Here is a 12,747-nt window from a genome sequence, read left to right as displayed (position 1 = left end):
GGCCAGAGTTTCAAAAGATGTTGTCGCATGTATGTTATCTTCTGTATTTTTCATGACTTATTATCGGTACATATATATATATATATATATATATATATATATATATATATATATATATATATATATATAATTGCTTTGGAATTTTGTGCTGGTATGTGTAAGCAACATCCAAGCCTTAGGAGATACCATGGACGAAGCATATATTGTGAAAAAATGGATTCGTGTTGTACAAGGAAAATTCGTGCAAATTGCTTCAATAATTGAGCAATTCGCAGATCTTGAAACAATAACTATCGAAGAGGTCATCGGGAGATTAAAAGCTCATGAAGAGAGGGTGTGTGATCAAACTGAAACTGATGATAAAAAGTTACTTTTAACCCATCAAGAGTGGGTAGAGAAGATGAAGGAAAAAGGCGAAAACTCTAAAGGTTCAAAGAAGTCTTACCATGGCAACAATAACAACTCATGAGGTCGTGGAAGATAGGGAAAAGGTAGAAATAACAACCAAAGTGGAGCTTATCGAGGTGGCAGTTCAAATCAGCCCCATAATGGTGACCGGGTAACCTTCGACCAAGACAAAAGTAACATTCATTACTATAATTGTCAAGATTATGGGCACTACGCATCCGAATGCAAGAATCCACGAAAAGAGAGAAGTTATAACAACAAAAACAACGAGGCACACCAACTTCAAGACAAGAATGATAACAAGTCGGCTTTATTATTAGCTAACTGCAGCATGACGGAAGAAAAAGAAGAAGTGTTTTTAAGCAAGCAAAAAGTAACACCCAAGCTAAGATTAATGAGAGATGATTCAAGCCACACCAATATTTTGTATATAGACAATGGAGCTAGTAATCACATGACAGGCCACAGGGACAAATTTAGAAATCTTAATGATTCCATCCAATGTATTGTTCGTTTTGGAGATGGTTCTGAATTTTGCATTGAAGGTAAAGCATTGATTCTATTACAATGCAAGAACAACAAACAAATATTATTACAAGATGTTTATTATATACCTAGCTTGTGCACGAACATCATTAGTCTAGGCCAACTCGCAGTAAAAGGTAATAAAATTTTGATGTTGGGTCTGTTTCTTTGGATATATGAAAAAGATGGAAAGCTTTTAATGAAGGTAAACTAATTGCCTAATCGTCTCTATAAAACTAGCCTATAAATTGTAGCACAAATGTGTTTGACTAGTGAAACTCATGTATCGTCATGGCTTTGGGATGCTCGCCTTGGGCATGTCAACTTTCTAGCACTTAAGATGATGTCAGAAACAGAGATTGTGAGTGGTTTACCTGGTATTAAAAAACCAACCAAGGTCTACGAAGGATGCTTAGTCGGAAAGCAAACTCAAAACTCTTTCCCCACTGAAACACAATATAGAGATTTAGACAAGTTAGAGCTCATTCAAGGTGATTTATGTGGTCTATTCTCACCTCCCACACCATCAAAATTCGTTACTTTTAAAGGTTTTCGTACAATTGTGGAGAATAAAACAGGTAAGAAATTGAATACCTTTCATACAGATCGTGGGGGTGAGTTCTTATCAAGCCATTTCAGCACCTACTATGCTGAAATAGGTTTCAAACACCACTTTACAACCCCATATACCCCCAACAAAACGGAGCGGTAGAGAGGCGAAATCGAACAGCTGGAGAGATGGCTAGATACATGCTAAAAGATTTGAACGTACCAAATTTATTATGGAGTGAAGTCATACGTCATGTAATATACACTATTAATCGTGTAACAAAAAAAAACCTTGAATGATGTAACACCTTACGAAACTTGGTCTTGAAGAAAACCAAAACTTGAACATCTAAGGGTATCCGTATGAGTCGCACATGCTAAAGTTTCCAAATGACACCAAAGTAAGTTGGAAGATCGAAGTAGAAAGCTTGTCCATCTTAGGGCTAAAATGGGCAGCAAAGCATATAGGTTGGTTGATCTTGAAGCTGAAAAAATTTATAATATTAGAAAGCTGAAAAAATTTATACTACGCTAAAATAGGTTTAAAACACCACTTTACAACCCCATATACCCCCCCAACAAAACAGAGCGGTAGAGAGGCGAAATCGAACAACTGGAGAGATGGCTAGATACATGCTAAAAGAGTTGAACGTACCAGATTTATTATGGAGTGAAGTCATACGTCATGTAATATACACTCTTAATCATGTAACAAAAAAAAAACTTGAATGATGTAACACCTTACGAAGCTTGGTCTTGAAGAAAACCGAAACTTGAACATCTAAGGGTATCAGGATGTGTCGCACATGCTAAAGTTTCCAAATGACACCAAAGTAAGTTGGAAGATCGAAGTAGAAAGCTTTTCCATCTTGGGGCTAAAATGGGCAGCAAAGCATATAGGTTGGTTGATCTTGAAGCTGAAAAAATTTATACTATTAGAAATGTTGTATTTGAAGAAGATTGAGCATGGAATTAGGAGGAATCAAGCAAGTTTCACACTACATGTACAGTTGAACTCATAGATGATCAACCTAACAATGATGAGCAGAAGACTTCATCTCATACTACACAACCAAGTCAAGATGAACCAGTTCACTCCCCGTACACCTTATCGTCAGAAGATTCAAGTTCGAGTGATGAAGCTTCTATACGACTCATATCACTCAATGATATATGCCAATTGTGAAGCAATGTTACTATTTCATGAAGGTGGAACCGAGTCATTCACAATAGCTCAACAAGATGAAATTTGGTTAAAATCAATGAAAAGTGAAATTGAAGCAACAAGGAAAAATAAAATCTGGAAGCTTGTTGACTTGCCGCCAAACAGGAAACCTATAGGTGTAATATGGGTTTACAAAGTAAAAAAGAGATCCCAAAGGTAATATAGTGACAAATAAGGGGAGACTTATGGCTTAATAGCATTAAAAAAACACGTGTATATTACTTTGTGAATTAGTCTTTCAGTCAAATAGCCATAGCAGATATGTAGGAGTTTATATCTCCACTTTAGTTATACTTTCCTGTATGTGTATTTAAACTGATGTACCCCTCGTATCTGATAAACAAGAAATTGAAGATATAAAATTTCATTCAATATCTCTACTCTTTATGGTATCAGAGCTTATAATACTTTGATTTTTCTTTGCTATGGCATCTGCATCTCCAAGCATTCTCAATCTGGCTACTACCACAGCCCCCACCTTGAATTTTCAAATACCACAAATCACTGTGAAACTTGATCGCACCAACTACCCACTTTGGCGCACAAATATTATCGCATCCCTTGAAGCCTTCGATCTGGAAGATTATGTTCTGAATCATCAACCACCGACTGAAACAATAACTGTTCCTGTTGTTGCAGCCATTCCAGCCACTGAATCTACTCCGGCGGTTGCTGCTGTTCCTGCCACCACAACACCAAACCCCGATTATGTTGTCTGGAAGAAACGTGATAGGTTTGTCTTATTATGGCTCAAATCCACAATGACGGATCAAGCTCATGCTCCGATTGCCCGCTCAAACTCTTCTTACACAGCATGGCAAACTATTGAGACTTTGTATCAAGCTCAAACTAGGGCTTGTCATATGCAAATAAGAAATCAACTTCAAACTCTTACAAAAGGGTCAATGACCATGATGGAATACATTGAAAGGAAAAGGTCATTGGCTGATTCTTTAGCAGAGAACTTACGCCCAGTTCATGAAGAAGACCTAATCAACTACATTCTTGTTGGCTTGGACTCATCTTATGGTAGTTTCATTACTGCTTTTATGATGAAATCTGAAACTCTAACAGTTGATGATCTCATAGGTCTTTTGTTACAGGAAGAAGCTAGACTTGAACAAGATCATGCTCGCCTTGCATCCGTCTCACAAGCCCCCGCTGCTGCCCTAACTGTAAATCGATCAAATCATCGCTCATCTCACTCCTATGCCGGTCACGGATCAAGTACTCCATCAAATGTTGCTCAAAGGGAAATTCTTCTAATGCAAATCGCAGCTCTGACCAGAGGAGATGATGCCCAATTTGTCAAATATGTACTAAACCTGGTCATGAAGCTATTGATTGCTGGAAAAGGGGAAACCAAATAGATTTTCCATCTAGAAGGACCAATCCTAAAGCAAACCAGCACCAAGCTCTTTTAGCCCATCAGCACAGCCCATCATCTATTGATCCAGCTTGGTATTTTGATACCGGTGCTACTGATCATGTTTCTCCAGACATTACCAAGCTGAACATAGCTGATTTATACACAGGGGATGAAAAGCTTCAAGTAGGAAATGGTAATCACTTGTCAATTTTTCATGTTGGCTCATCTTCTATATCTCATCTAAAATTGCCAAATGTATTAATTGTTCCTAACATTACTAAAAATCTTCTTAGTGTTTCAAAATTGACAGAAGATAATGATGTTTATATGGAATTTTGGCCTAAAGCATGTTCTGTTAAGACATTTCAGGGACAAACAATCCTTCAAGGGGATAAACATGAAGGCCTTTATCGACTACCTCCCTCTCATACTCACAAAGCTTTTACTGGTAGTCGCACCTCACTTCATGGATGGCACAAGCGACTTGCACATCCACATGAACCGCTTCTTTGACGTTTAGTTTCTACATTTCATCTTCCCGTGTCTACAAATAAATTTTCTACGGTTTGTGAGTCGTGTCAACTAGGAAAAAGTCATAGACTTCATCTCCCTAGTTCTCATGTAACATCCTCAAAACCGTTTGAAATAGTTTATTCTGATGTTTGGGGACCTTCCCTTGTTTTTTCTTTTAATGGAAGTCGCTATTTTGTCTTATTTATTGATGATTGCACTAAATTTGTATGGGTTTATTTCTTATCACAAAAATCTCAAGTTTTTTAAACTTTCTTACAGTTTCGAACAATGATAAAAACCCAATTTCAATGTGATATCAAAAGTTTACAGACTGACTGGGGGGGAGAATATCAAAATGTTTCTAAGTTTCTTCATCAGCGTGGTATTTCACACCGTCTCTCTTGTACTCATACTCCAGAACAAAATGGAGCTGTCGAACGTCAAAATCGAGTCATTGTTGAAAAAGGTCTCACCCTTCTAGCTCAATCCTCACTTCCTCAATTTTTTTGGGAACATGCTTTCAAAACTACTACCTATCTACATAACCGAACCATCACTCCTAGTCTAGCTTATGAGTCACCATATCAACGTTTATACCACAAGATACCCGATTATGATTTTTTAAAAACCTTTGGATGTCTTTATTATCCATATTTGAGACCATATAATCCTCATAAAATTGACTTTCGTTCCAAACCTTGTATTTTTCTTAACTATAGCACCTCTCATAAAGGTTATATATGCCTTCATCCACACACCTCTCGTATATATATTTCACGTCATGTCATATTAATGAGGATTTCTTTCCTTATCAACATTTAAACAAACCTCAACAATCAAGTAATGATCCCAACACATCCACATCTTCTGATCCTTCACCTACGGTTGTCATTGAAAATCCAACCCAAATTCCTAATCCACCAAGCTCAGCTTCTTTCATTCCTTCAACCAGCCCATCAGGCCCAACTATCACCCCTGGTCCACCTATTACTTCGTCTAGCCCATCAGTCTTTCCTTCTACAAACCCTTCATCCCCTGTCCCTCAGTTATCACCACACATCTCTTCTAATACTTCCCAACCTCCGCCAACTACATCCATTTTTCGACCAGCTGAAAATAGCCAACACTCGATGGTCACCCATGCACGCATAAACTCTCTCAAACCCAAGATATTCACTGTCGATCTTTCTCATAACCCTACCATTGAACCTTGCCTTTTTCTCACGCAATTAAACACAAATGTTGGCAAGATGCGATGCGATCAGAATATGAGGATCTCATAAAAAATAACAGGTGGTCACTTGTTCCTTATCCTACTAATGTCAATATTTTTGGTTCTAAGTGGATTTACAGGGTCAAGAAACGATCGGATGGTACAATTGACAGATACAAAGCGCGACTAGTTGCTCAAGGTTTCAGTCAAGAAGAAGGCGTGGACTATTTTGATACATTCAGTCCGGTCATTAAACCGACAACAATTAGACTGGTGCTATCGATTGCTCTCTCTCAAGGCTGGTACATTCGACAATTGGATATCAATAACGCCTTTCTTAATGGCGGTCTATCAGAAGTGGTGTATATGAAACAACCAAGGGGCTTTGAAGATCGAAATTACCCTCATCATGTTTGTCGATTGAATAAAGCTCTTTATGGCCTTAAACAGGCACCAAGAGCTTGGTTTACAAAGCTCAAAAATTATCTAGTCTCCCATGGCTTTCGTGCTTCTCAAGCTGACACCTCGATATTTGTTCATATTACTCCTACTATTACCATTTATGTTTTAGTCTATGTGGACGATTTGATTATCACAGGTACTAATAATCTTCAACTTCAAGTCTTTATTGATGAATTGAATCGGATATTCTCACTCAAGGATCTTGGATACCTGCATTTTTTTTCTTGGGTTACAAATTCACAAGACTAAATCTGAACTAACCTTGTCACAACAAGCATATGTCACAGGTATTCTCAACAGGAGTAATATGTCATTAGCTTCACCTATGTCTACACCTGCTGATCCGTCAGTCGACTACAAAAGGTTGGTGATCCGTTTAGTGATCCAAAGTTATACAGGCAAGTAGTAGGGTCACTTCAGTATGCAACAATCACTAGACCTGACATTGCCTACTCAGTAAATCGTGTGTGTGTCAGTTTATGCATTCACCAACAAATCGACATTGGCAAGTTGTCAAACGTATTCTAAGATATCTCAAGGGAATGATTACTCATTGTTTACACTTCACACCTACTAAATCCAAAGGATTACATGCCTTTTCTGATTCTGGGTGGATTTCTGACACTGATGACAATCGATCACAATATGGTTTTGCTATTTTCCATGGTTCAAACCTCATTAGCTGGACTTCTAGAAAACAAAAAGTTGTTGCAAGATCTAGTACAAAAGCTGAGTATCGATCTCTAGCTTATACCACTGCTGAACTCATGTGGCTAAAACAGTTGATTATTGATCTTCAAGCTCCAATTCACACTCCACCACTATTACTTTGCGATAATGTAGGAGCCATTTTTATGTCCAAGAACCCTGTTATCAGTACTAGATCAAAGCACATTGCTTTAGATTTTCATTTTATTTGAGAGCAAGTAGAGGATGGTGAGTTAAACATATGTCATGTGTCCTCTGTTGATCAATTGGCAGATATATTCACCAAACCCTTAGGCAAAGATCGTGTTTCATTTCTTCGTTCCAAGCTTCAAGTTCTTCCCGCTCTTGAGCTTGCTGGGGGGTAATAGCATTAAACAAACACGTGTATATTACTTTGTGAATTAGTCTTTCAGTCAAATAGCCATAGCAGATATGTAGGAGTTTATATCTCCACTTTATTTATACTTTCCTGTATGTGTATTTAAACTGATGTACCCATCGTATCTGATATACAAGAAATTGAAGATATACAGTTTCATTCAATATCTCTATTCTTTATGGCTAAAGGATATGTGAAAAAAACCCAGCGTAGACTACGATGAAGTGTTTGCACCCGTTGCTCGAATTGAAACAATATGGATTTTACTTGCTCTCACTAGTAAAAATGGCTGGAAAATACACCATCTTGATGTTAAATCAGCTTTCGTGAATGGAGAACTTGATGAAGAAGTTTTCGTTTCACAACCTAAAGGTTTCGTGAACAACCAGCATCCCCAAAAAGTGTATAAGCTGTTAAAGGCTATTTATGGTCTTCGACAAGCTCCAAAAGCATGGAATTCTCGAGTCAAAAAATACTTGAAAAGTCTTGGTTTTGTCAAATGACCAAGAACATGCGGTTTATTCAAGGAAGAAGAATTTAAATTTATTAACAATTGGTGTATATGTTAACGACTTAATTGTTACTGGTAGCTATGAAGATGACATCACCAATTTCAAAGAGAAAATGAACAAAGAATTCGAGATGAGTGATTGGGGAATGCTTGCTTACTACCTTGGTTTGGAAGTGACTCTAAATAAGGGAGAAAATTGCTTAATACAAAAGGCATATGCAAAAAACGCTTCTTGAAAATTTTGGGATGAGTGACTGTAATTCTTCTAAATATCCCATGGAATCAAAGTTAAAATTGAAGAAAGATGAGAAAGGCAGTTAGTAAATCCAACAGATTATAGAAGCCTTATGGGTGCATTGAGGTATCTTACACATTCTCGTTCTAAAATTTTCTTTGCAGTGGGAATGGTAAGTAGGTTTATGGAGAAACCCATAAGTATGCACATGCAATCCGTGAAACACATACTAGGGTATGTAAAAGGAAAACTTGATTTTGTCTTGACTTGTAACAAAGGAGATAATGAGAATGTGATCACAGGATACACTGAGATTGATCTAGCTAAGGATGTTAATGACAGGAGGACCACGGCTGGAATGGCTTATTACCTTAATGAGAATCTTGTGACATGGTGCTCACAAAATCAACAAACATTTGCATTGTCTTCATGTGAGGCTGAATTCATGGTTATAGCCATTGTAGCTTTTCAAGGAAAATGGATACGCCATATGATCCATGCTTTAACTGGAGTTCTATCTGATCTGGTTGTCCTTCACATTGATAACAAGTCAGCTCTCAAATTGATGAAAAACCCTATAACGTTGTGTTTCGGTTTAATATTTTTAGAGGAATATAAATATTAGAATAATTGATTATATTCAAATAAGGAGTCTTTAGCCTTTTAATTGATTTAAAATATATTTATAGGATTTTGCTACATAATGGTCAAATAATTAACTATATGAATAAATAATAATAACAGTGATAATAGAAATAATAATCAAAACTAAAAAAAATATATAAAATATAATAAAAGGATTATTGGTGATTTAATTAAATAAATTAAATTATTTTGATTAAATTTATACTTGTATGTCTAGGGTGCAAATTGGTATTTTCAGAAACCACTTTGGTTAAGTTATGTTGAAGTTAGGGTATATTACTTCGTTATGACAAATCCTAGGGATTGGACTTGCCAAGTTTCAGAACTTCGTTGTCTTCTTCTGTATTACCCTCACAAGTGCGCAGCATGTCATTTTCCCCTCTCTAGGACCTGCAAGGACTCGACCTAAAAGGCATTAAACCCAACCATAATTATCAATATATATCCTAGCATTGAAGACTTTAGGGTTTAGGGTGAGTGAGAAAGTCGTTGGGTCTGTCAAGAGTGGGTGTGTATGTTTTGTTGTGTGTGTATCTCGTTGGAGAAACAAGAAAAGAGAAAAGTTCTAAGAGGGAGCTACAATTTATCGACGACGGGAACTGTTCATCGGAGAATGTCACTCAAGCAAGCAGGAACTGATGGATGATTCAGGTCAATTCCTTCCTAGCAACTGAAGGGAAATCTCGGATGTGGTTAGGTCTAGACATCGTCGAGCCTTCCTTTCGTTTTTTTGCCTCACCTTCATCTCCATAGGTGTTGTTGAAACATCGATTCTAGTGTAAAGAAGGCAGTGGAAACGAAGAACCGAAGATGCAGCTTTGATTGGTTAATCCTTGCATTAAGTGTTGTCCATTATGGGCGTTGCTGGAGTAGCTAATGTCGTTGGAATGGAAGAAGGGTGCCGACGGAGGGAAGAGAATGGTCTTGCTAGATATCAACGCTATCAGGAGGTATACAACTGATTATTGCTTATCATATATTGGAAATTTGGTTTAATTTAGATGGGTTGAACAATGAACTACTAAAATAATTGGGTTAGCTAGTGATTTTGGGTTAAAGTGAGCATCACATATGAGGTAGAAAAAACTTTACCTATGGGATATGGACTAATTAAATCTAAACAAAATGATTATCAAGATTTCAATTAAACAGAAAATATTTATGTAAATATGATTTGGTTTAATTATTCATAGATGAATTTACGGATGTATGGAGTAGATTATAAATACATGATGACGATTGGGTAATATTAGACAACAACATTTAAATATCATTCATTTAACGAGTTAGTTAATTATATGTAATGTATCTTATCGAATGGCTAGATTAGTTTTATGGTCAAGAGTGAGATAGGCTGAACGTAATAATCGAGACACGTAATTAAGTTTGAATCAATTGTTATAAAGGTAATAACAGTGAATGATAAAGAATATTATTAAGTATTATTAAGTGATACTCAAATACTAGCTAAGTAGAGGTTACTAATATGAGGTGTAGGTGATCAACCTTCTTAGACTCTGGTGGTTTTATTATATATGTGCATGAGTTTTTATCATTGTACTTGTGGGTGAAGGCATCAATGTCAAACCACTAGGTTAAGTATCCTAGTATATAGGATGTTGCTATGCTATAGTGATCTGTTAGATCTGCACAATTATTTGTTTGTTGTTATATGTTTTATCTGTTGCATATGTCTATATAGTGTGGTTTGGGTTGAGGCTTCACTGTTATGTGTGTAAGCCAACAGACTAGGGCATTCCATTCTGATGCCTGATCGGAGGCATTCCAGTCTTAGTCTGATAACTGATTGGACCCGTTGCATGTTGGCATTCTAATTCGATGACTGATTGGGCCGAGGCATTCCAGTCCGATGACTGATTAGTTCGGGGCATACCGATCGGATGACTGATTGGACCCATTACATGTTTTATCTTTCTTAATATGTGTCACACCCCAAAACCGATGGCGGAAACGTTCCGGGGCGGAGGACGTCATGTTAAGTATCACAACCAATGTACATAGCAAGCATAAACACAACCATTACACTACATAGGAATATTTACATTTGTTTGAAAGCAAAGTAATAAATGTTTATATATACATCAGTATAACAAAAGTATAGACGAGACTTCTATATGAACCGTCTTCTCCAAAAGTAAGCGGGATACATGTCTAACGTGAACCTGAGAATACAAGCAGTTTTAAAATATCAGCATAAAGTTGGTGAGTTCATAAGCGGTTTGTTTCTGTGAAAGAAAATGTTCCTTTAAGTTTGCGAAAAGTTGTTTCCCAAGAAAATCTCATATTTTCTTATAAAAGAAGTTTGGTTATCCATTTGTTAAACAACCTGTTTATGAGAAGTTAAGTTATCCCAGGAAAAAACCCTTATTTTCCTTAAAAGTTGGTGGTTGGTTATCGATCCGAAATGAAGTGTACAAGTATCTACCATACTTGCAATGTTAAGTAAAGTTTCCCCGAAAGTTTGGTTATCCTTGAAAAGTACATTAGTTTTAACACGTATATAAAACTAATCAGTAGGTTGTGAACTAATACCTAAGGGTATTACTAATACCCTCTAGTAATCAAAATAGTTATTACTTTGAGGTTAGTTCACTAAGTTCATTATTACTTAAGAGTAAATCTCTATTATCTAAGTTGCGAGTTCCATAACCATACGATAAAACTAGATATGGCAATAAGAAGTCCAATATCATTTTGTGACTTTTGTCACCCGTAGACCTGTCGGTCCCACTGTAGCTAGCAGCAAGGTGCGGGGTAGTCAGCCCCGTATAGATATATACACTCAAGTCACGCTCTCCCTCCAGGAGATTCTAGTTACAGGGGCGGTCCTCCACTCGCATATCTTCGTGGAGTGTTACCGAGGACGTGTCTCCAATCTTAAGAATAACGAATTTACAAGTAATAATACGGAAAATTCTTTTCTATGAATGGCATGAAATCCTTTGTGAAATATAAAATATATCATTTTATAATGAGTTTCACAAGTTTCTCTGTTTTAGTTTCGAAAACAAACTCTACAAGTTAAACGGTTGGTAATACGATTTCCTATGTTAAAAGCATGCTGAACATGTAAACATTTCATACGAAATAAAAGGTTTTGAGTACAAGTACCCTTGTACTTTTGCTTCTATTCCCCCCTAAAAACATGAAAAACACGGAAAATGGTGTAGGGGTATGAACTCACCAGACGAGGATGTGTCGGGTAGGACTCTAGGTGTCAATTTAGGACTTGAACACACGCGGGGATCCTATGTAACATGAAGTGATACATAATGGTATCTAATTAGACATTGAACCACTAATTAAGCAAGTAAATACACTCTAATGCGTGGAAACACTTTATCTTAAGTGTTGGAAGTGGTACGGGTTGCATCTAAGGAGTGTAGAGCTTAGATAAGGAGTTTACTCTTCGAGTGTAAACCCTTAGGGGTGTTTACGGCCCAAAGACCATATACCCCATGAGTTTATGGCCGTAAACTCATGGGTGGGGTGTTTTTGGGTGTCCAATGGTCTTATAATGCACAAGGGAAGGTTCTAGGGTTGAATCAAAGGCTTAGGAAGTGATCGGTACTTGAAATGACCTTGGAAAAGGGGTTTACGGTTCTTGAAGGACCCTTGGGGAGTTTACGGTTGTAAACACAAACGAGTTTACGGCCGTAAACTCATGTTTGTTCATTTTTCATGTGTTTTGGTGGTTGTAGGTTAAGCATACAAAGTTCTAGACCCAAATATAAGCCATACAAAGTGTTAAGGGCACTTAAACACCCTTTGGAGGTGTTTACGGTTTTGGGAGACCTTCCTAAACCATAAAATCATGTGTGGCTCATTTTTGCATGGTTTAGTGCATCACATGAAGGAATACAAGGTTCTAGGCACTCATGCAAGCTTTTGGAGGTGTTTAAGGGGCAATTTAACACCTTAAAAGGTGTTTATGATTTATGAAAGAGTGTTTACGGTCAAAGAATGTTCTTGGGCCGTAAACTC

General features: G+C 37.1%; 2 protein-coding genes across 2 annotated transcripts; both read left to right on the top strand.

Moving 5' to 3' along the window:
* Positions 1 to 187: 187 nt before the first annotated feature.
* LOC145089662 (uncharacterized) lies at positions 188 to 2,974 on the top strand. The gene is made up of 5 exons (XM_079028070.1): positions 188 to 428; positions 609 to 1,070; positions 1,188 to 1,511; positions 2,692 to 2,863; positions 2,950 to 2,974. Exons 1-5 carry the CDS (start codon positions 188 to 190, stop codon positions 2,972 to 2,974), a joined length of 1,224 nt encoding a protein of 407 aa, XP_078884196.1.
* A 5,164-nt stretch (positions 2,975 to 8,138) lies between these two features.
* Positions 8,139 to 8,722, top strand: LOC145089660 (secreted RxLR effector protein 161-like). The gene is made up of 2 exons (XM_079028069.1): positions 8,139 to 8,178; positions 8,262 to 8,722. Exons 1-2 carry the CDS (start codon positions 8,139 to 8,141, stop codon positions 8,720 to 8,722), a joined length of 501 nt encoding a protein of 166 aa, XP_078884195.1.
* Positions 8,723 to 12,747: the final 4,025 nt, after the last annotated feature.

This window comes from Lactuca serriola, chromosome 2 (genome assembly GCF_051521515.1).
Source record: "Lactuca serriola cultivar US96UC23 chromosome 2, Lser_US96UC23_V15, whole genome shotgun sequence".
NCBI classification, from domain to species: domain Eukaryota; kingdom Viridiplantae; phylum Streptophyta; class Magnoliopsida; order Asterales; family Asteraceae; genus Lactuca; species Lactuca serriola.
Note: the sequence above shows the minus strand (reverse complement) of the source record. Positions and strands in the feature narration are given on the sequence as shown.

Excerpts from the sequence above, each read along its gene's own strand:
- LOC145089662 (XM_079028070.1), top strand. The coding sequence starts at position 188 with ATGGACGAAGCATATATTGTGAAAAAATGGATTCGTGTTGTACAAGGA. Across the intron at positions 1,071-1,187 it reads AGGCCAACTCGCAGTAAAAG|CACAAATGTGTTTGACTAGT; the intron begins GTAATAAAATTT and ends TATAAATTGTAG. Across the intron at positions 1,512-2,691 it reads AATTGTGGAGAATAAAACAG|GTGGAACCGAGTCATTCACA; the intron begins GTAAGAAATTGA and ends TATTTCATGAAG.
- LOC145089660 (XM_079028069.1), top strand. The coding sequence starts at position 8,139 with ATGGAATCAAAGTTAAAATTGAAGAAAGATGAGAAAGGCA. Across the intron at positions 8,179-8,261 it reads GAAGAAAGATGAGAAAGGCA|TGGGAATGGTAAGTAGGTTT; the intron begins GTTAGTAAATCC and ends TTTTCTTTGCAG.